Source organism: Hemiscyllium ocellatum, chromosome 1 (assembly GCF_020745735.1).
Source record: "Hemiscyllium ocellatum isolate sHemOce1 chromosome 1, sHemOce1.pat.X.cur, whole genome shotgun sequence".
NCBI lineage: Eukaryota > Metazoa > Chordata > Chondrichthyes > Orectolobiformes > Hemiscylliidae > Hemiscyllium > Hemiscyllium ocellatum.
In genome coordinates this window covers 79,681,182-79,705,083 of record NC_083401.1, presented here as the reverse complement: position 1 = coordinate 79,705,083, position 23,902 = coordinate 79,681,182, and the positions used below count along the sequence as shown (strand labels likewise).

The 23,902-nt window shown below is 40.5% G+C and overlaps 1 protein-coding gene across 3 annotated transcripts in view; it reads left to right on the top strand.

Annotated features, from left to right (window-relative positions):
- Window positions 1-23,902, top strand: part of pde4d (phosphodiesterase 4D, cAMP-specific) — a 613,923-nt gene that overhangs the window by 423,036 nt on the left and 166,985 nt on the right. For all 3 annotated transcript variants that reach the window (XM_060823615.1, XM_060823627.1, XM_060823636.1), the window contains exon 3: window positions 17,579-17,615. In XM_060823615.1, coding sequence (XP_060679598.1) covers window positions 17,579-17,615 — 37 coding nt within the window. The remainder of the gene's footprint in view (window positions 1-17,578; window positions 17,616-23,902) is intronic.

Here is a 23,902-nt window from a genome sequence, read left to right as displayed (position 1 = left end):
CTCTACACCAAATTCCCATACTGCCTGCAAATTCTCAGAACTTTATACTCACTTGGGCTGTGCCTCATCCTGGATGTGATCTCTCTTTCCTAACCATGCTTCCTTTCTAACAAAGCTCACTGCTCATTTTGATTTTTATTTGCACTAGTACAGTAGTGTTTTGCAAGCTTGTATTCATTGTTTGCAAGGTTAATTCTGAAGCATTTTACAAATAAGGCACTTTAAATGTTCCTTTCCAAATCAAATCATCAAAAGGTCTTGAATATGTAATTATTGTTGATTTCTTTTTCTGAATATCTTTATTTAAATTGCAAATATTTTGACATTTTCTTTAGCACTGCCAAAGACCAATTACACAAGCCAAGCAGTAGAGCATGAAGGAACTGATCAAATGGCATGATAGGTTTGCAATCTTTGTTAAGTCATCCCTACCATGCAGTTCAGTTACGTAGGTTTGCATTAAGTCAGATCCTCAAATTGTCAGGTTTGTTTGCATTCACAGTATTAACAAAAATTTATTGAAGAGAAAATAACTGATAACAACAACTTAATGGTGATACACAAGTGTACATATCGACACATAAGTGATCAGCAAGAAATTATTATTGAAAGTGAACCAATACCGAATGCATGAGCAATGATATTTCTGTAATGCAATCTGACGAACAGAGTAATGTAGCTACCTATTACTATTACCTATAGTAGCTACCTATTACCTATTTTGCCAATATTACTTGATTAGTCTACTATTCAAGAGATTTCCAAAAAAAAATGATTACAGTTTATAGATTATATGAAAGCAGGTTAAAAAAAAGTTAATTTTTAAATGGAATAAAGGTAAAGTTGCCATAGAGGGGATTGAAGGATGGGTCAGCAAGTTTGCAGATGACACAAAGGTTGGAGGTGTCGTTGACAGTATAGAGGGCTGTTGTAGGCTGCAGTGGGACATTGACAGGATGCAGAGATGGGCTGAGAGGTGACAGATGGAGTTCAACCTGGATAAATGCGAGGTGATGCATTTTGGAAGGTCGAATTTGAAAGCTGAGTACAGAATTAAGGATAGGATTCTTGGCAGTGTGGAGGAACAGAGGGATCTTGGGGTGGAAGTACATAGATCCCTTAAAATGGCCACCCAAGCGAACAGGGTTGTTAAGAAAGCATATGGTGTTTTGGCTTTCATTAACAGGGGGATTGAGTTTAAGTGTCGTGAGATCTTGTTGCAGCTCTATAAAACTTTGGTTAGACCGTACTTGGAATACTGCGTCCCATTCTGGTCGCCCTATTATAGGACCTAATTGAGGTATACAAGATAATGAGAGGCATAGATAGAGTCAATAGCCAGAGACTATTTCCCAGGGCAGAAATGACTAGCACGAGGGGTCATAGTTTTAAGCTGGTTGGAGGAAAGTATAGAGGGGATGTCAGAGGCAGGTTCTTTATACAGAGAGTTGTGAGAGCATGGAATGCGTTGCCAGCAGCAGTTATGGAGGCAGGGTCATTGGGGACATTTAAGAGATTCCTGGACATGCATATGGTCACAGAAATTTGAGGGTGCATACATGAGGATCAATGGTCGGCACAACATCGTGGGCTGAAGGGCCTGTTCTGTGCTATACTGTTTTATGTTCTATGTTCCATAGTCTTGCCAGATCATAGCAGTGCTCTCTCATTAGAGACAGAGAGACGACTGGTGGTGGTTTAACCTAAAGGTCACCACACCTCTGGTGAAGGGAGAGGTTGAGAAGAAGAGTCCTTTAAGGTATCCTCAACCAGTGCAGCAATGGAACCTACATTGTTGGCATCATTCTGCATCACAAATTAGCTGTATATCACAATGAAAAGCAACCCATTTGGGGCAATAATGCACATTGAACAACACATGAACAAAACAAGGTAAAGCAAAATTTAAGGTGAGTTGCAACAAATCTAAGAGGACAAATGGAATTCCTACAGTATGGAAGCAGGCATTCAACCCATCTGGTTCACACTGAACCTCTGAAGAGCATCCCACCCAGAACCCAACCCTATCCCTGTAACCCCCCATTTACCATAGCTAATCCACTTTGCCTGCACCTGCCTGGAAACTATTGGCAATTTACCTTGACGAATCCACCTAAACTGCACATGTTTGCACTGTGGGAGGAATCCCATGCAGACACAGGGAGAACATGCAAATTCTAACAGAGGGTCACCTAAGGGTGGAATCAAACCTAAGTTCCTGTTGCTGTGAGGCAGCAGTGCTAACCACTGAGCCAATGTGCTGCCACAGTTGGCATTATAGGTCATATGGGAATTTTGTATTTAATTTGTTGGGACTTAAAAATATTTTTGAAAAAGACACAAATAGTGGCAGCAGTCTTCTTTAAATATTTAAACCTCAAAAACTAAGATCTGTTACTTATCATTCATTTCTCCCTTTGGGGCCCAGTGAGATGAGCATCACATATGTCTCCTTGAGATTTTGTTTTCATGCCTTTGTTCCTGTTGATAGGAGTAATCGACATCAGAGACCCAGGTTGGTTTCACGGAGATCAGAACCAGTGCTTACATTGGCTGTAGGAAAGTAAGTGAATGTAGTTGTTCTCCCTTACCATAAACACTAATACGGACTAAACCTTTACCTAACTTCCTTAAAAACAATCACTGTTATCTTTAACCAAATGGTTCACCTGAGTACTTTGAGTAAAAAATGAGGTCTGCAGATGCTGGAGATCACAGCTGCAAATGTGTTGCTGGTCAAAGCACAGCAGGCCAGGCAGCATCTCAGGAATAGAGAATTCTCCTGAGATGCTGCCTGGCCTGCTGTGCTTTGACCAGCAACACATTTGCAGCACCTGAGTACTTTGCAGAGAAGTGAGGAAACATTATACGGACAGGTGAAATCACCCTGCTTTTTCCCTTCCTCATTTCCAAATTATTGGTGTTTCAGATGTTCCATAAAGACTGAATCATAAACTGCATGGAATTAGTCATATCGTTTTAATGAGTTTATACCTCTAAAGTTCTTTATCGCTTTGACAAGCCATGTTTATAAATATCTCAGCAAAGGTTGCTATTTCTGAGTCATTATCACCACTAACCTCAGTTACAAAGAAGTGTCAAATTGGATTTGAAACATTAATTTTCTGTTTTTATTTCAGAAATTCAATGTCTGCAGTATTTTATTTAAATTATTATTATTGATTCAATTTTGAATTTTAAGTTTTTTTTCCTTTATATTAGGAACACCACAAATACATTTTGACTTTGTTTTAGAGGTCAAAATATTTTTTAAGCTACTGCTAAATATATTTTCTTAATAATTGTATCAGAAAAGCTTACGTTGTTGGCCAAATTCTCCTGAGTTCATAGGTTTCCAGTCCTGTACAATTGCATAGACGTAGAGTCACAAAATTAATTTATCATGCCTACCTCAGTACTGGTTCTGCAACTGGAACCATCTACTCTGGTTCTAATTTCCCTGTACGCATTTATATTCTTCCTTTATAACTTCCTTTTAATTTTCATCTTCTCCTCAATAACTACTAGAGGTAAAGTAAGCAAGTGACTGCAAATATTTTCAGAGTTCTGCCACATAAGGCAAATATGGAATTAACTGAAGTAGAGCCTCTAGTTCATTTCAGGTGCTGCTAGATGAAGCAGTTAAAACTTCTAACTTCTTTCATGGTGTGAGAAACAAAGCTTCAATAATTTCAGTCCAAGACAAGATCTGAATCAGTAGTGTCATTTATTTCACACTTGCAAGTGGGTGTGAAGTCCACTGTCTGTCTCTCCTTACAAGGCAAGGGACTCACACAGCGAATAAATTTTGAATATTCATTGAATATAATTTGGTTCCTATAAATTTTTTTAATTTCATATCTCCCCCCCCCCCCCCCCCCCGTTCACATCCTCCACTTCCCTAAGACCGGTACCCATTACTCCTGCTTATCTCTTGTCTTATCTGGCCTTGTCTGTGACAAAATGCTTATTCCTGGCCTCACAAGGCTGTTTGACCTCATCCTGCTGTGGGCACATCCTTGCCTTACCATTATTTACTCCCTCCATCTGTGCTGCCCCTCACAGCATCTTATCACTAAGCCCTTTTAATTGGAGTTTATTCCTGTGTTTCTGTAAAAGTGGGAAACAGATGTTTATATCTATTGTTTGTACAGGCATATTGAGCTTAACTGCCTCTCTCACAGCATCTTATCTACTCGCCTGTATTTTTTACCATTGTTTTGCAGTCCCGTTTCTTTCTTGCATACATTTTTAGCTAATACAAAAAAACAATTATGCATTTCCTCCACATAGTTCCCATTTTTGTTGACTCAGCTCTTGGCTGAAACAATTACTGGTGTGAGTTCATTTATTTTGTATAAGCAATTATAATTGCAGAGGTAACATTAATTTACCTATATCCCACAATGGGATGTGGGCTTTACTGGCTGGCAAAGTCTTATTGCCTATTCCAGGTTGCTGCTGGAGAAGGGGATAAGCTTCCGGCTGCTTGGGGTGTAGGAACATCCATAGGGCTATTAGGAAAGGAACCCCTGGATTTTGACCCAGTGATAAACCAGCAATATAGTTATAAATCATGATGGGGTTTGGAGGGAAAGCTGCAGGCGGTGACGTTCCTATTTATTCGCTGCTCTTCTCCTTTGAGATGGTAGAGGTCATGGGTTTTAAGGGTACTGCTAAAAGAACTTTGGTTAGTTCTTATAATGCATCTTTTAGATCATGCACATGGTAGTATGTGTGCTTCGGTGGTGAATGAAGTAAGTGTTGAGGCTGACAGATGGGGGTCCCAGTCAAGCAGACTCTATCATGGACGGTGTCAAGACTCTTGAATATTATTAAAGGACGCACTCATCTAGGGAAGTAGAGAGTATTTCAGCACACTCCTGACTTATGTCTTGGAGATAGTATGATTGCAGGAGAAGTCGCAACTTGTGAACTTCTACTGTAGGCATTGTATTTTGTAGCCGTTCCAGTTCAGTTTCTGGAGAATAGTAATCCTCAAACAAAAACTAAAATTGCTAGAGAGTCTGAGCAGGTTTGGTCCCATCTGGGGAGAGAAATCAGAGATAATGCTTCGGGTCCAGTGACCCTTCAGAACAGAACTCAAAATGCTAACATTGACATCTCCCCACTGATGCTGCCAGACTTGCTGCGATTTTCCAGCAATTCCTGTTTTTGTTTCAGATTTCTAGCACCTGCAGTTCTTTAGTTTTGTTTTGTCGAGTGTTATTTTCAGGATGTTGAGAGTGCAGAATGTGGTAATATAAGTGAACACCTTATGGCGATAGTTCAGTTTTCTTGTTGGAAATGGTCTTTGACTGACTCAATGTTATTGGCCATTTACAGCCCAAGGCTAGATGCTGTCCAGGGCTTATTGCATATGCAAAAGAGCTGCTTCACTATGAGGAGTTGTGAATAGTACTGAACATTGTACACTAATGAATGAATTGACCTTACAATGAACATAAAGTCATTGATGAAGTAGTTGAAGATGATTGGATAATCTTGAACATTACGGGACTTTAGCCTGAGGAATTCCTGCAGATGATGAGTCTGAGATGCTTGGTCCTTGGGGCTGAGATTATGCAACCAAAACTGACAAATGATGATCTGAGGGAGAAACTATGAGCAGGTGTCAGTGACATCAAAACCAGGGCTTCCAGCTCCTGGTTAAGCAATGAGTTATTTCAAAACAAAAATCAAATTTTCTTCAATTTTTTTCTACCGTGTTTTGATTAATGATGTCACTTTAATCATATTTTTTTTAAAATGAAGCACATTTACCACATGAACTTTCAGAAGGATGGAGGTCCTTTAACAATTATTTCATGAAAACACAATCAAATAAAACTGCTGTTTCCTTTGAGTACAGCTCACATGTTAATGCTGACTGCACAAGTGTGAATTTGCCTGATTGGCACGAACCTCTCACCTTTACTGAATGAATGACAAAATTCCATTCTTCACATGGGCTACCGAGTCAGGCTGCTTAAAAAATCTTGGTCATCTAAGAGTTTGTCTCTGTTGTGTTATTAAATTGTAAGCCCTTAATCCCTCACACCTCATCCCTTAAAATACATCTATGCCATGTTTATGGCAAATCTCATCAACCCATGCTGCTCATCCAACTCATATGCCCTCCATACCACCCTTTGCCATTACACCTTTCATCTCAACTCACACAATACAAGGAACTTATGAAGCATGTTGAAATGAAACAAAATCAAATTCTAAATAGCTATTCAATTGTTCAATATATAAAAAAAGAAAGCCCATTCCAAGTAGTTAAATCCCCTAAGCATTTCATCCATTATAAAACCAAACATTTATATTCATTATGTTACATTAAAGACATCTAATCCTTTATTAACCTCTTTGAGCTGCTAGTCAAATTGTGAGCTTACAGTACCCGCCCATGATAATGCTAAGTTCTGGAAAGCAGTCAAACAGTAATAACACTACAATGACAGTGAAAAAAAGCAAAGAACCACAGATACTGGGAAATTAAAAATCTAAACAGAAATTGCCGGACAAACTCAGCTGTTCTGACAGTATCTGTGGAGAGAAAGAAGCAGCATTCTGAGGCAGAGTCACTGGACCTGAAACGTTAACTCTGCTTGCTCTCCACAGATGCTGCCAGACCTGCTAAGGTTTTCCAGCAGTCCCTGTTTTATTATCCATAATGGCAGCAGTTTGGGTTTGCCAACCTATCTGTTGAGACTGCATAGGGAAATCCAAGCATAGGTTTTAATTTAATCTGACAGCAAAAGCAAGTAGGTTTTTGGTTTGAATTTGGAAAGTCAGGGCCTTTCAATAACCGAAGAAGGGTTACACCTGAAGCAATAACTTCTCCACCTCCTGTTGCTGCCTGGCTTGCTATGCTGTTCCAGCCTCCTGCACGTCTACTTTCAATAACTTGTCGGCTTAACAGTTGTACATGTGCATTTTACCTTTCAAAAACATTTACATTTCCATCATCAGGTAGTAGATAGCACACTGTGGATTGACACCAATTAGTCAAAACTGGGTCCATTTGTCCCCTGCACAGAGTTTAAATGACCAAGTTAATTAGTGATTGTGCTTGTATATTTCATGCTGTTCCCTGTTTCTGCCATCAATGAAAATGTGGAAATACAGATCCAATCATTTTTAAAGTTACTGTTGAGAGTAGACAACTCTGTAAAACCACTCAATTATATGATTGTTGTGACTAATTATTATGTAAAGACCTGAACATGCTCTGTGACATCAGTCTCGTGTCTTTACTTCAGGAAATGATGCATAATCAAGGATTATAACAAGAAAAGACAATCTTGCAAAAGTTGGATAACTGGAGTGGCCTGTTTTCATTTTATCTTTGCATAAAATTATTTTCATTATATTGCATTAATTTATTATCCTTATACAGACACGTGTGTATGTATATTGCCTATATGAAGGGATGGCACGATGGCTCATAAGACCATAAAACATAGGAGTGGAAGTAAGGCCATTCGGCCCATCGAGTCCACTCCACCATTCAATCATGGCTGATGGGCATTTCAACTCCACTTACCAGCGTTCTCCCCGTAGCCCTTAATTCCTCGAGACAACAAGAATCTATCAATCTCAGCCTTGAAGACATTTAGTGTCCCGGCCTCCACTGCACTCTGTGACAATGAATTCCACAGGCCCACCACTCTCTGGCTGAAGAAATGTCTTCCGCATTTCTGTTCTGAATTGACCCCCTCTAATTCTAAGGCTGTGTCCATGGGTCCTAGACTCCTCGCCTAACGGAAACAATTTCCTAGCGTCCACCCTTTCCAAGCCATGTATTATCTTGTATGTCTCTATTAAGTCTCCCCTCAATCTTCTAAACTCCAATGAATACAATCCCAGGATCCTCAGCCGTTCCTCATATGTTAGACCTGCCATTCCAGGGATCATCCATGTGAATCTCCGCTGGACACGTTCCAGTGCCAGCATGTCCTTCCTGAGGTGTGGGGACCAAAACTGGACACAGTACTCCAAATGGGGCCTAACCAGAGCTTTATAGAGTCTCAATAGCACATCTCTGTTTTTATATTCCAACCCTCTTGAGATAAGAGACAACATTGCATTCGCTTTCTTAATCACGGACTCAACCTGCATGTTTACCTTTAGAGAATCCTCGACTAGCATTCCCAGATCCCTTTGTACTTTGGCTTTACTAATTTTCTCACCATTTAGAAAGTAGTCTATGCTTTTATTCTTTTTGCCAAAGTGCAAGACCTCGCACGTGCTCACGTTAAATTCCATCAGCCATTTCCTGGACCACTCTCCCAACCTGTCTAGATCCTTCTGTAGTCTCCCCACTTCCTTAGTACTACCTGCTGTCCACCTAACTTCGTATCATCGGCAAACTTCGCTAGAATGCCCCCAGTCCCCTCATCCAAATCATTAATATATAATGCGAATAGCTGTGGCCCCAACACTGAACCCTGCGGGACGCTGCTCGTCACCGGCTGCCATTCTGAAAAAGAACCTTTTATCCCAACTCTCTGCCTTCTGTTAAACAGTCAATCCTCAATCCATCCCAGCAGCTCACCTCGAACACCATGGGCCCTCACCTTGCTCAGCAGCCTCCCGTGTGGCACGTTATCAAAGGCCTTTTGAAAGTCTAGATAGACCACATCCACTGGGTTTCCCTGGTCTAACCTACTTGTTACCTCTTCCTCTTCAAAAAATTCCAGCAGGTTTGTCAGGCATGACCTCCCCTTACTAAAACCATGTTGACTTGTTCTAATCAGATTCTGCTCTTCCAAGAATTTAGAAACCTCATCCTTAATGATTGATTCTAGAATTTTACCAACAACCGAGGTTAAGCTGATTGGCCTATAATTTTCCATCTTTTGTCTTGATCCTTTCTTGAACAAGGGGGTTACAACAGCCATCTTCCAATCATCCGGGACCTTTCCTGACTCTAGTGACTCTTGAAAGATCTCAACCAATGCCTCTGCTATTTCCTCAGCCACCTCTCTCAGAACTCTAGGGTGTATCCCATCGGGGCCAGGAGATTTATCAATTTTAAGACTTTTTAGCTTTTCTAGCACTATCTCTTTCGTAACGGCAACCGTACTCAACTCAGCCCCGTGACTCCCTTTAATTTTTGGGATATTACTCATGTCTTCCACTGTGAAAACTGACGCAAAGTACTTGTTAAGTTCTCCTGCTATTTCCTTATCTCCCATCACTAGGCTTCCTGCATCAGTTTGAAGTGGCCCAATGTCTACTTTTGCCTGTTGTTTGTTTCTTATGTACTGAAAGAAACTTTTACTATCATTTCTAATATTACTGGCTAGCCTACCTTAATATTTGATCTTCTCATTTCTTATTACACTCTTTGTTATCCTCTGTTTGTTTTTGTTCTGATTTCCCACTGTTCTTGGCCACTTTATAGGATCTCTCTTTTTCTTTAATACATTTCCTGACTTCCTTTGTCAGCCATGGTTGTCTAATCCCTCTTCGGATAATCTTTCTTTTCTTGGGGATGAACCTCTGTACAGTGTCCTCAATTATACCAACAAACGCCTGCCATTTCAAACTGCTGCTTGACAATGCCAAGGACCCAGATTCAATTCCAACTTTGGGAAACTGTGTGGAGTTTGCACATTCTCCCCGTGTCTGCGTGGGTTTCCTCCGGGTGCTCCGGTTTCCTCCCACAGTCACAAAGATGTGCGGGTCAGGTGAATTGGTCAAGCTAAATTGCCCGTAGTGTTAGGTAAGGGGTAAATGTAGGGGTATGGGTGGGTTGCGCTTCGGCGGGTCGGTGTGGGCTTGTTGGGCCGAAGGGCCTGTTTCCACACTGTAAGTCTAATCTAATCTAATCCCCATGTCTATGTGGGTTTCCTCTGGTTGCTCCAGTTTCCTCCCACAATTTAAAGATGTGCAGGTCAGATGAATTGGCCACACTAAATTGCCTACGATGTTCGGGGTGTGTAGGTTAGATACATTACTCGGGTAAGTACAGGGTAGGTGAATGGGTCTAGGTGGGTTACTCTTCATAGGGTCGGTGTGGACTTGTTGGTCCAAAGGGCTTGTTTCCACACTATAAGGATCCTATATATAGCAATTTTATAACAGTTCTATGAAAAGGGGAATGTGTGATTTATTCTGTCAATAGTTGCTATAGATTTGAATGTGTAGTACAATGCTCGGTGATGATATTGATAAATGTGTGTCATATAAATTAGCCTACAAGTGATTAGTTGTAAAATTAGTTTACAATTTAGTTTGCAATTGGATCACTCCAGCGGAGAGTTGCATGTGAGATTATTGTCAAGAGTGTGGTCCTGGAAAAGCACAGCAGGTCAGGCAGCATCTGAGGAGCAGGAGAATCGACATTTCGGGCAAAAACCCTCTGGTCTCTGATCTCCAGCATCCACAGACCTCACTTTTCCCTATGAGATTATTGTTGACTCTTTCCTGCATGAGGTCCATATTTTGGTTGACATTAGCATTTCAATATCAGCATTAAAAAAAATTATATTAATTAATATGGATTTGTTCCACAGTTTTATAAAACTGTAACATTCTTTGCGATGATAAAAAAAAAAGATGCAGTGTGAAATAAGAAGCCCTGTACACTTAGTGATATTAGAGAAGGAATGGCTTCATGCTTTTTTACACTTCTATCTTTAAGCTGATTGGACCATACCTAATAAAAACTGTCTCTTTGTGCTTGAAATGCTATGTAATGTCTTATGTTTTGTCATTATTTTAACATGGAAAGCTAAAATGTGAACAATGAAATCAAAGAATGAACAAGTGGCTACAAATACGTACTCAAGAGATTCTAAAATGATGAATTGTTCACTCTTCCACTAAATCAGAAGAGAATCTATATTCATGATTTAGATGAAGGGACAGAAGATAATGGGAGTTAAATTCATTGATGATAGGATGGAGGAAAGTAAATTGTGAGGAGGACATAGGGATGCTTTAAAGGGAGTTTGATTGATTAATTGAGTAAAAATCTGGCAAATGGAATATAATATGAAAAAATGTGAAATTTTCAATTTTAGCAAGCAGGATAAAAGTATTATATTATCTAAATGTTGAGACATTGCACAGCCGCTTCTGTATCCTACCGCATGTGTCACAAAATGTTAGTATGCAGGCACAACAAATAATTAGGAAAGCTCATAGATTTTTTTTAATGAGGGACATTGAATACAAATTAGAGAAATTACATTTCAATTTTATAGGATATTTGTGAGATCATATCTGAAGAGTGGTGTAGTATTGGTCTGTTTGTTTAAAGAAAGATGCGAATGCATTGGAAGCTTTCAGAGAAGGTTTACGAGACGAATACTTGAATGGTAGGATGTCTTATAAGGAATGCTTGGACGGGCTAGGATATTGAAACTCTTAAGAACACCTACTGTCATTTCTGAGGAACTTTGAGGTCATTAGTGCATCAAATACTGTAGGACTCCAGTAGGTGTTGACTACACTGGGTCGGAGTGGTAGGTTCCTTTCTCTTGAGTATATTAATGAACCGGTTTGGTTTTCAGTTCTTTTTGGTCAATCTGCAAAGATTTATTATCAGAATCCATGTTTCAAATTCAGTCTCACTACCAGTCAGGACAGCAGATCAGAGTTGGTTATTCTTTGTTATGCATCCCAAGAATTTGCCCACAACTAACTTTGGACAAAAGTTTTTTTTTTAAATCTTGAACACAAGAGATCGGAGTAAGTGAGCTCCATTATTGTAATTTTTTGATATTTAATATTGAATCCAACCTACATTGTACCCATTTCTGAGAGTGAGCTGCTGAGAAACATGTTCACTTTGCCCCAGATGTAATATTGTTTGAATTATAAACTTTAACAATGTTGTTTCTACAGACCTGCATTTTTACTCAAGGTGTTAAAGGCACCTTGAATCATAAGAATGATGTATATTATAGAAAATGTAATTTTTGTATTGCATATTTTCAATAAAAATAATGTCCCTTTAGTCATGAAATAAAATTGGATTTTCACAATATATGTAATTACAATCATGACTTTGAAGAAGATAATAGCAACAACTGACTTGTTCTCTTCATTTTACATTTGAAAGAGCATTATGTAAATTATATTCTTGAAAATATATTTCTCACGTCGATGGCTGGAAGAGTGATTTCCTGGGTAACATGTTTTGATAATTTTTCCTTCTCAAGTTGGATAAAACAATAATAACACATTACTCAAAGTCAGTGTATCTTTTGGCCCTGGCTATGTTTAGAATAAATTTTGCTCAGATCACATTCCTCTTCACTGGAGTCATCACACACATACCCACGATGCTGCCATTTATCAATTTCTAGACGAGGCAAGAAAATGCATCAGTGGTATCTCTAACCAGGCAAGATGCCATGTGCAGTGTGTCAGTTTGATGTTTGTTGCTGGAGACTTTTAAGATAACACAGCTCCTTATTTCAGCTGTTAGCTTCAGCCACGCTCAGAAGAGGTATCAGAGAGAATGAAATGGTGGCTCTGGCATCTTAGTTAGAGATAGTGCATGTGTTAAAATATAAAGAACAGTAATTCAGCTGGGACTTGATGCTAATGCAAGATGCATTTGTTGATGAAAGTTATATATCTGTATGCACAGATGAACCCTGCGTGGTACACTGTGATTATGAGGACTTTATAACAGTGCTTACTTCTACTCTGTGCAGAAGGTTACTGCCTCACTCTGTTAGCAAAATGTCAAAATGGTCCTGCTTGAGCACCCCTGGTATTTTGAGAACAGAAGTGAAGTGCTATGTCTTTATATCGAAGGTCAAGACTGTCCCTTGACAATATCCAGATGTCATGAATGCCATATCACTTGAAGACCATCTGAAAGAAATCCATTAACCCTGTATTGCAACTTGTGTTATTAAGAACGGTGTTTTCCTTCACTACAACACTGAAACTGACAGCAGTTTTTTGAGTCTGAGTGTGAACAATGCAGTGCAGAAATTGTTTTCAATGATGCACAGTTGTTCCACATAGTGCACTATTAAAGACCCAGCGGTCTACAGTCAATTAGAAGGCACTGAGCTGACAAAAATGGGCCCTTTATATTCACTGTAAGAGCCCATGAACAGGTCACACTTTGTTTAATGTGGTATAGCTGGGTCTTTCGCACTGTATGAACTTCATAATTATTACTGAACAGAGGCAGTGTTGCTGAAAAAAAAGTCTTTTCTGTGAAATTTGTTTTCATTATGATAAAACAATTACATTTCTAAAATTTAGGAAGCGTGGTTGTGATATTTCAGTTTCCAGCTTCATTCCCTGTGTATTTCCCAATCATTTATTTTGCTCTTTATCGGAAATTTAATTCAAGTGAAAAGTTCAGTACATTTAAATCCTGGTTTACTTTGTGTGAGAATGCTTCAATATGACTGATGACTTACCCTGCTTTGTGACATCACCATTGTCAATATGTTTGGGACCTTTTTCATTTAATATCAGATTATTGCTGGGAACATAAAATTCACAGTGCCAGAGATCACTGGATGGTTGGAGGCAGCTTTCTTCAAAGATCATTGGTGAACACTGTCATTTCTGCACTGACTATTAAACCCAGAGAATAACATTGTATAGAACTGAGAGGACAGAAACAGAGGTTTTTGATACATGCCAATGTTTATTCTCCATTCATGCCTTGTCCCTCCTCCTATCTCTAACCATTTCAGCATTAGTGTATGTAATATAATTTAAGAAGCATGTTCAAACAATTAAAATGCATGCAATTAAAATACTTTTGAATATATCTATTTGTACAATTTGTCCCAGTATAAGTTGCAAACGATTGAAAAAAAAAATAGAAATGTCATTGATGGCAACTTTTCAGCATGGTTTGATGATTCATCCTTTTTCAGTCATGTTATTCAGTGATTCTAAAATCAGGATTTTATAGATATAAAAATGCCATTGCGTTCCTTGACAAGTGGCAGCTGTAGCTTCATATGCATGAATTAATTCTCAGTAACCTTCACACAATATCTTGGATGAGAACTTCTAAAGGAAATAACATTTAACAGTGGAGTGATGTTATGACCTAGAACAGGGTGTCATGTACATTTGTGAATGTTTCGTATTAAAGATATGGAGATTACTGGACTCTTTCTGGCCACTAGTTCTACCATGAAAACAGACAATGTACAAAATAATAGCTTCAAAACAATATAACATTATGATAAAAACAGTAACTAAATATATAATACTGACATTTAAATCTCTTATAAGTTTATGCTTACTTTTCTTCCTGTAATTTTGAAGCTTTAAGCAGTTTGGTTTAACTCTTAACTGTTTCTATTAAGTAAGGATTGAAACGGAAGGAAAACACAAAAAGAGAAACTGAAATAATGCTATGATTTATTTTATGATATAGTTTTACTCCAATAGAAGCCAAGCCACCATTTCATAGAATGGCCCGGTACAAGTTGTCACATTACCTATTTTGACAAGTTAAAGAATGTTAATTTTCTGCAGCACAAATCTTTTTAATGTGGTTTGCATATCATGATCTGAATATATATTAAAAAGATCAGGATATTAATGTTTATAACTGTAGATCAGTGAAAGGTAATAAGCCAACCATGGTTAACCAAGAAAGTTAAGAATTGTATCAAGTTGAAAAGAAAAAAAACCAATGTGGCAAAAATTAGTGATAGAATTAAAGTCTGGAAAAGTTTTAAAAATTAACAAAAGATGTTTAAAAAAAAGGAGAAAATATGTTTGTGGGCAAATGAATAATTCACTTAAAAATAGACATTACGAGGTTCGATAAATGTGTAAAAAGGAAGAGAGAGGCCCGAGTGAACATAGAGAATGAGGCTGGGAAATAATGATGAGGAATCAAAAAGTGCCAAATACTTTCAATCAGTTTTCATGGTAGGCAACATAATATTATGAATGAAAAAGTACTTGGGAAACTAATGGGGCTAAAAACCGATATGTTGCCTTTTGTGATATTAAAGAACATGGCCACAGACGTACATACATTGGTCAGAATTTTTAAGGAATTCTTAGATTTTGGAAAAGCCCCAGCAGATTAGAAAATTGCCAATGTAGCATCTTTATTTTAAGTGGGGAAGGAGACAAACAAAAAGGGTAACTATGGACCAGTTGGTCATTTGGGAAATTTTATTGTCTATTCTAAAGAATACTCTAAAGAATCTTAGCATGCTGGACACACTTTCCTAATTCCTGAAGAAGGGCTTATGCCCGGAACGTCGAATTTCCTGTTCCTTGGATGCTGCCTGACCTGCGCTTTTCCAGCAACACATTTTCAGCTCTGATCTCCAGCATCTGCAGACCTCACTTTCTCCTTAAAGAATATGATAGCAGGGCATTTAGAAATACACAATATAATCAGCATATCTTCGTAGAATCCCTACAGGGTGAAACAGGCCATTCGATTCATCAAGTCATCATTGACCCTCTGAAGAGCATCCCACCCAAATCCTGTAATCCTGCCCTTTCCATGACTAATCTGCCTAGCCTGCACATTCCCGGACATTATGGGCAATTTACCATAGCCACTCCAATTAACCTACATGTCTTTGGAGTGTGGGAGGAAGGCAGAGCACTCAGAGGACACCCACACAGACATAGGGTGAATGTATAAACTTCACACAATCATCCGAGGATGGAATTAAACTTGGGTCCCTGGAGCTGTTGGACAGCAGTGCTAACCACTGATCCATCAGTGTTAACCACTGTGCCATGAAGGAAAATCATATCTTACAAATTCACTAGAATTATTTGAGGAGGTAGCAAGCAGAGTAGAAAAAGTTGTCGTAATATTTTTCGATCAGCAATTGGCATTGGACAAGGTATTGCACATAAACCTACTTAATAATGTTACAGCCCATTATATTGGGGTAGTTTATTGAGTATGGATCCAGGATTGGCTAACTAATAGAAGATAGAGAGGTGGAGTCATGGGCGCCTTTTCAGGATGGCATCCTGTAAGTATTGGAATGCCACAGAGATCGGTGATGGAGCTAATGGAGTCACAGTTATTTGCGATATGTATGAATGACTTGAATGAAGGAAGCTATTATACTATAGCGGATTACTCAAAAATTGGTGGAAAGGCAATTAGTGAGGAATGCACACAGAGTCTATAAAGGAATCTGGATGGTTAACTGAGTGGGCAAAACTTGGCAAATGGAATATATACAGATAAGTTTTATTCATTCATGAGATGGGAGCCAGCATTGACAGCCCACCCTCATTCTCCTTGTGAAGGTTGTGCTGAACTGTCTTCTTGAACTGCTGCAGTCCATGTGCTGTCATCGACCACAATGCCCTTAGGTAGGGAATTCCAGGATTTTGATCCAGCGACAATGAAGGAATGATGATATATTTCCAAGCAAGGAGATAAGTGTCTTGGAAGGGAACTCATAGGTGGTGGTTTTCCCATATGTCTGCTGGCCTTCCGATCATGAGTTGGTCTGCTGGTCATGAGTTTAAAAGATACTGCGAAAGATCCTTGGTGAATTTCTTAGTTTATCTTGTAGATGGTACATACTTTGCCACTCCATATTGTAAGTGGGAAAATGTGCACTCTACCAGGAGATTGGAGGAACTGAATATTATTTAAATAGAAAAAGACTGTAGAAAACTGCAGCACAGTAGATCTTGGGGGGGTGTGTGGAGGTCATCATGTATAAATCGCAAAGGTTAGATTCAAGTTTGGCAGGTAATAGGGAAGGCAAATGGAATGTTTATTTTAAAGGGAATGCAATATACAAAGAGGGAAATCTTGCCAAAACTATACAAGACACTAATTAGTCCACACCGAGAACACTATGTACAGTTTAGGCCCCATTATCTTAGGAAATATATATTGGCATTTGGATGTACTCCAGAAAAGGTTCACTCAGTTGAGAACAATGGGATTTTCTGATTGTACTCATTAGATTTTTGAAGAACGAGAGACAACCTTAGTGAAACATATAAAACTTTAGGGAGCTTGACGGGATAGATGTGGTCCAACTAGTCTGCGCCAACCAACTATCCTAAACTGATCTATTCCCATTTGGCCTATATCCCTCTAAATTCTTCCTCTTCATGTACCCATCCAGATGCTTTTTAGATGTTGTAATTGTACTATTCTCCACCATCTCCTCTGGGAGCTTATTTCACCCTCTGCGTGTAAAGATCAGGAAAGGAATCAAGGATTGTGGGGAAAGGCAGGAAAGTGGTGAAGAGGATTGTCAGATCAGCCATAATCTCATTGAATGGCACAGCAAATTTGATAGACTGAGTGGCCTACTTCAGCTTCTACATAACATATCTCTTATGATTCACTCTGATGAAAATAAGATACGAGCATATCTGCTCATCAGCCGAGATCAGATTGCCATTGAAGCACGGCCTTTTAGAGTTTCTGGCACTGTGGTTCAATTACCAGATGCATTGTATGAATTCATATTTCATGGAGCACTAAAAGTATTTAAATTAATAATTATCCTATATGTTATGCTTATCGCAAGTGTTATTTAACAGCTGCAATCTATTTTGATAAAAGATAAATAATAACGATTTATCTATTCATATTTTGCAGCCATGGAGATGACCTAATAGTGACTCCCTTTGCACAGGTATGTTACATCATGTTTCTTTGGGAGCTAATGATAAAACACTTTCAGTGAGTGGTGTGCATTGCAGAGAACATTTTTCTAACAATTCCTTATTAAAGGGCAGCATGTAATATTTCTCAGTTGAGACTCCAGTTTGTCATAGGAAGCTTTACTTCAGCTGTTTGGGCAGATAAAATAACCTGTTTTTACAAGTTTGTATTTTGTTAGGTTACCTATTGTGTGGGTTTACTGTATGCTTTTGTCAAACATTAACTGTCTTGAAACCAAAATTAGCTGGAGTTATACACTTTCTGATGACTGATAACAGGCTCACATTGAGTTAATGTGAAAAATAACAATTTTTTAAAAATAAATTTTTATTAAAAACATTTTCAAATCTTTTACAAAACAACTATATATAAAAACAATAGCAAAACACAAAAAGATAGATATAGTACAACAATGTCATGTCACAATACTATTAATGATAAACTACCTACTATTCTACTGCTGCCTCACAGCAGCAGGGTCTCAGGTTCAATTCCAGCCTCGGACGACTGTGTGGAGTTTGCACATTCTCCCCGTGTCTGTGTGCTCAGGGTGCTTGGTTTTCTCCCATAATCCAAAGATGTGCAGGTCAGGTGAATTGGCCATGCTAAATTGCCCATAGTGTTAGGTGCATTAGTAAGATGGAAATGGGTCTGGGTGGGTTACTCTTTGGAGGGGCGGTGTGGACTTGTTGGGCTGAAGAGCCTATTTCCACACTGTAGGGAATCGAATCTAATCTAAACAAAACAAACGTATCTACTTAAGTTAGACTACAATCAATTTAAATAAAAACGAAATTAAGCTGAATTCAAATTAGCTTAAATTAAATTATATCACATTACTTTATTCTATTTCACTCACCGTGCCTCCACTAAAGCTCCCACCCTCTGGGAGAACCAGTCGTTGTACCTGTATTTTGTTTTCCCCAGCTTCCCCTTGCCATGGCTCCACGGGCACCCAGACTGATCCCCACGGCTATATCACGGCCCTAATTAATATTGCTGAAAAGTCTGTGTCAATATAATTTAGAAAGGGCCGCCACATCTTATAAAACACTCCGTTTTGTGATGCACCATATTTGTGGGGTAGTCTTGGGGGAGATACTCCATCACCAGCTTGCGCCATCCCATAAGAACTGAGGGTTTTTTCCAACATCCAATTCATTAAAATGTTCTTCCTTGCACCATGGGTAAGAATGTTACACTGTCTCTCTTCTCATGTTCACCCCGAGAGGGAAAATTTGGGAGCCCAGAAAAAGAAATACCGGGTCCACTTTACTTCAATTCCCAGGATTCCCTTCAGCTCTCTGACTGTGGCACTCCAGTGTCTCTGGATCTTGCAACATGACCAACAGCAGTATCTAAGAGGGCCTATACTAATTTTATATTTGGGATATCCTGGAGACGCTCCTCTCTTGAACTTAGCTAGCCTCTCTGGTGCCTTATGTGCCCTGTGTAAAATCTTCAATTGCATAGCCTGCACTTCGTCACACATTGAGATTTTCTTTACATTTTCCCATACATCTTCCCTTGTTTCTAATGAAATATCCTCTCCTAGTCCCTGATTCCAAGCCCTACAGAGTTTATCCACATCTCCTAAGATACACCCTTTTTGTAAATGATATAAAGTACTCACTGAAAGAGCGCCCGTGCACCGGAGCACTCTTTTCTCCACATCTGATTTGTAAAACTGAGCCCGGAGCATGGTCTTCCTACGTATATAATCCCTTATCTGAAAGTACCGGAAAAAGGTCCCTATTAGACAATCCATATTTCTGACTCAGTTGGCTAAATGACATCAAGACCTCCCCTTGAATAGATCTCCCAAACAAGAGATTCCCTTGTTCTCCCATAGCTTAAAGAGGGAGTCCATTGCCCCAGGTATAAATCCTTGGGCTCCCGCCAACGGGGTAAATGGCGAGGCCTTAAGCCAATTGCCCTTGTCTTGCCTCATTATCCTCCACGCTTTCACCATATTTAAAATGATTGGGCTCTTACACTGCTCTTTCACGGGTTTCACCTTATCGATGGATCATAGATTAACTAGGGGACATTGTGCCTGCGAGGCTTCAACGTCAAGGCAAATCGACTCCAATCCCCTCCCCCCCACCGTACCCAGTCACCCACATATGATAACAGGGCGCTTATTTGATATCTCTTCAAGTCCGGAACACCTACCCTCCCCCAACCTCACCCTGCGGGAGCTGCAATTTAGTAAATTTAATTAGGGGGCACTGTGACACCAAATAAAGGACCCGAGCCAACCATTGAGCCCCCGGAACACTCATCTGGGTAGCAACAATGGGAGCATTCTCATGGGGTACAACAGGCGAGGAAGAACATGCATTTTTATTCAGGGCTGCTAGGCCTAACCATGATAACGGTAATCCTTATCCACTCCAGTAATTGTGCATAGTTAGCTTTATACACCTGGTGGAAGGCAGGGGTAATAAAAATTCTCAAATATAAAAAACCTTTTGACAACCATCTAAGCAGGAACTGCATTCCATCCTTCGGATCAGGCTCCTCCACTAATCTCCCCACTGGCATGGCTTCCGATTTTGTGAAGTTGATCCTGAATCCCGAAAAACTGCCAAATAAATAAATTTTTTGAAACATTTGAGGAATAGACTCCTCCAGATTGGCCAAGAACAAAAGGACATCATCAGCCTATAGGGTGATCTTACGCTCCCCCATTTCCACCCTTGGCGCCACTATTTCAGGGTCTCTCCTGATAGCCTTGGCTAGCAGCTCAAATACCAAGGTAAATAACAGCGGTGAGAGAGGACACCCTGTCGGCTACCTCTCCCAATATTAAAGTTATCCGACTTGGTGCTGTTTGTGAGGACAGCTGCCTTAGGATCATTATATAACACTGCCACCCATCTGGCAAAGGCCACCCCAGTCCAAAGTGCTCTAGGACCCCAAACAGGTAGGGCCATTCGATCCAGTCAAATGCCTTTTCCGTGTCTAAGGAGACCACCAAAACCCCGGATCAATTTTTGCTGGTGGACCTGCATTATGTTCAGTCCCCTCCTGATATTGTTGGAGGAGTTGTGATCCTTGATAAAAAAAACCTGATCTTCTTTGATAATATAGGGCAACACATCTTCCAACCTCAGGGCCAGCACCTTTGACAGAATTTTAAAGTCTACATTGAACAACAAAATTGGTCTGTAGGAAACACGTTCTTTGGGGTCTTTCCTCTCCTTTTAAAATGAGGGAGATATTCGCCTCCCTAAGAGAGGGCAGAAGACAATCCTGTGTATATGAATAGCTATACATCCCCAGAAGTGGCTCCATCAACACATTTATGAATTCCTTATAAAATTCACTCGGGAATCCATCTGGCCCCGGTGCTTTGCCACCCTGGAGATGCTTTATTGTTCTCTGCACCTCTTGTATCATCATAGGCGCATTTAACAGGGAGACCTTAGACTTACAGTGTGGAAACAGGCCCTTCGGCCCAACAAGTCCACACCGACCCGCCGAAACGCAACCCACCCCTACATTTACCCCTTACCTATCACTACGGGCAATTTAGCTTGGCCAATTCACCTGACCCGCACATCTTTGGACTGTGGGAGGAAACCGGAGCACCCGGAGGAAACCCACGCAGACACGGGGAGAACGTGCAAACTCCACACAGTCAGTCGCCTGAGTCGGGAATTGAACCCAGGTCTACAGGCGCTGTGAGGCAGCAGTGCTAACCACTGTGCCACCGTGCCGCCGACCACTGTGCCACCGTGCCGCCAACCACTGTGCCACCGTGCCGCCAACCACTGTGCCACCGTGCCGCCAACCACTGTGCCACCGTGCCGCCAACCACTGTGCCACCGTGCCGCCAACCACTGTGCCACCGTGCCGCCAACCACTGTGCCACCTGTTCCGTGTTTATACTGGGGAGGTCCAGGTTCTCAAAAAAAGACTGCATTCTCACTGCACTATCTTCACCACCCTCCAACCACTATAACTGTGCAAAGTATTCCCGAAATCCAACACAGAATAGTTTTTAGACTTCATAGAGTTAATATCTTTGTCGCTTGCTGTACCTCAAATAAGCTTCCTCCTCTTGGGAAACCAACAGGCTGCCCTGGACGACTATGGCTAGTGATTTGTTCAGGTGGTGCACCTGGAGTGTAAAAGGGAGCCATTTCCCCATTAAAAGAAAGAAGGTGCTGTCAAGCCTTAGTAAGGAAAGGGTTGACATCAGCCTGCTGCAGGAGACACATTTAACTGATGAGAAACACCTGAAGCTGCAACAGGGGTGAGGTTATGACAGGGTATTCTTCTCCTCCATAGCTCCAAGAACCTCCTTCTCCAGTAACTCACAGGTAACTGTGCCAGCCTTCTCTCTAACAGACATAATGGATTAGGAAGCATTTTCCTTTCTAGCCACATATGCCAAATATCTGCCTAGCTTATTTCAAAATTCAAACAATCTTTTTTTAGCAAAGGAGACCTTTCTTTGCCACCTGTGTGTGCAATGAGTTAAGAGCAGCCCGAAGAGCCGTGACTCGCTGCAGCTTGACCAATGAAGGCCTGTTATAATTTGCTTCCTCAGCTACCTTCAGCTGGGTCTCCAGCATCCATTGCTGCTCCTCCCTCTGCCTCCTTCTAATCGTTGAATACGAAATGGTCAGGCCTCTCAAAGTATTGCCGGATTATCGGCTGTACCTGAGTTGATTTCCCAGAAGGCCCTGAACTCTTTTGTAATGTACTCAACAAATTTGCTATCCCTTAACAGGAATGGGTTGATGCACCAGTGCCATACATCTATTCCACCACCCTAGGTTTTAACATCTAAATACACCAGCAATGTCCGAGATAGTTACATTCCCAATTTTGCAAGCCAAGGTTCTGTCCAAACAAACTGATGGCATAAGGAACATGTCAATTCGTGTGTGGCACTTGTGTGGGTTGCAATAAAAAGTAAAGCCCCTTCCATTAGGGTGGAGATACCTCCACACATCCACTAATCCCAACTCCTCAGACACATCCACCAAATGTCTAGATTACACAGGCATACCTGCCAGGCCCCTTGGCATCCTGTCTACCCTGGGATCCACTGGGCAGTTAAAATCCCCTCCTCTGATTGTGCGGTGCACCCCAAAATTCATTAATTTAGCAATTGCATCAATTAGAGGGTGCGCCGGAGACAATAAACATTCAGGACGCCATAATCTTCTCCATGTATTAGAGCATGAAGAGTGATCAACTGTCCATGTTTGTCCTTAATTTGCTCAGTTATCTGGAGAAGGAGGTTCCTTCTTACCAGTATAGCCACTTCTCTACTCTTGGAGCTATGGAGGAGAAGAATACCCTGTCATAACCTCGCCCCTGTTGCAGCTTCAGATGTTCCTCATCAGTTAAATGTGTCTTCTGCAGCAGGCGGATGTCAACCCTTTCCTCCCTAAGGCTTGACAGCCTTTTAATGAGGAAATGGCTTCCTTTTACACTCCAAGTGCACCACCTGAACAAATCACTAGCCATAGTCGTCCAGGGCAGCCTGTTGGTTTCCCAAGAGGAGGAAGCTTATCTGAGGTACAGCGAGTGACAAAGACATTAACTCTATAAAGTCTAAAAACCATTCCTATAAAACCTACTACAACTAAAAGAAACTAACCGCTGCATTAACTTAAACAAACACCGAAATAAACCCCAATTCATTTGAAATCTCACCACTTGCCCATAGGGGGCAATCCTCCCAATCCTTGCTACCATCCTGGCTCTTTCCAGCTGAGGCCATGTCCTAGTCCCAGACAATGCACAGAGAAAGAGAACAAGTTATTTACATTCTGAAAGTTAACAATGGAAGCCCACCCTCCCCCCTCCACACCTCTTCTCCATACATCCTAACCACAGGTATAGCTACCCTCAATCCAAAAAAAAGGACCCCAGAAAATAACCAACTGACCGAAATGATAAATAAATCTGGTTTTGCACCAAGGCAGTACAAAAGCTATAAAACCGGTTTGAATCTCCTGGCAGCATGGCAGATATTGGCTCCATCGCTGCTTCAATTGTTTCTCGGTATTTGCCAAACTTAGCTGCTGCCCCATTAAATCCAAAGGGAGTTTGAGGATATCGACGGGCACCCTGATGCTATAGGGGAGTGCCCTGCTCACTGTACTCCTTTCCCCTTTTCCTTTATTCACCTTCATCCTGATCTTAGAGCTGTCAAACCACAATTTTAGCAGCTGCAAATGTTCAGTAACGTTATATTATCGATTTTTCTCCCGGGGTGGTTAATGAGGGGGC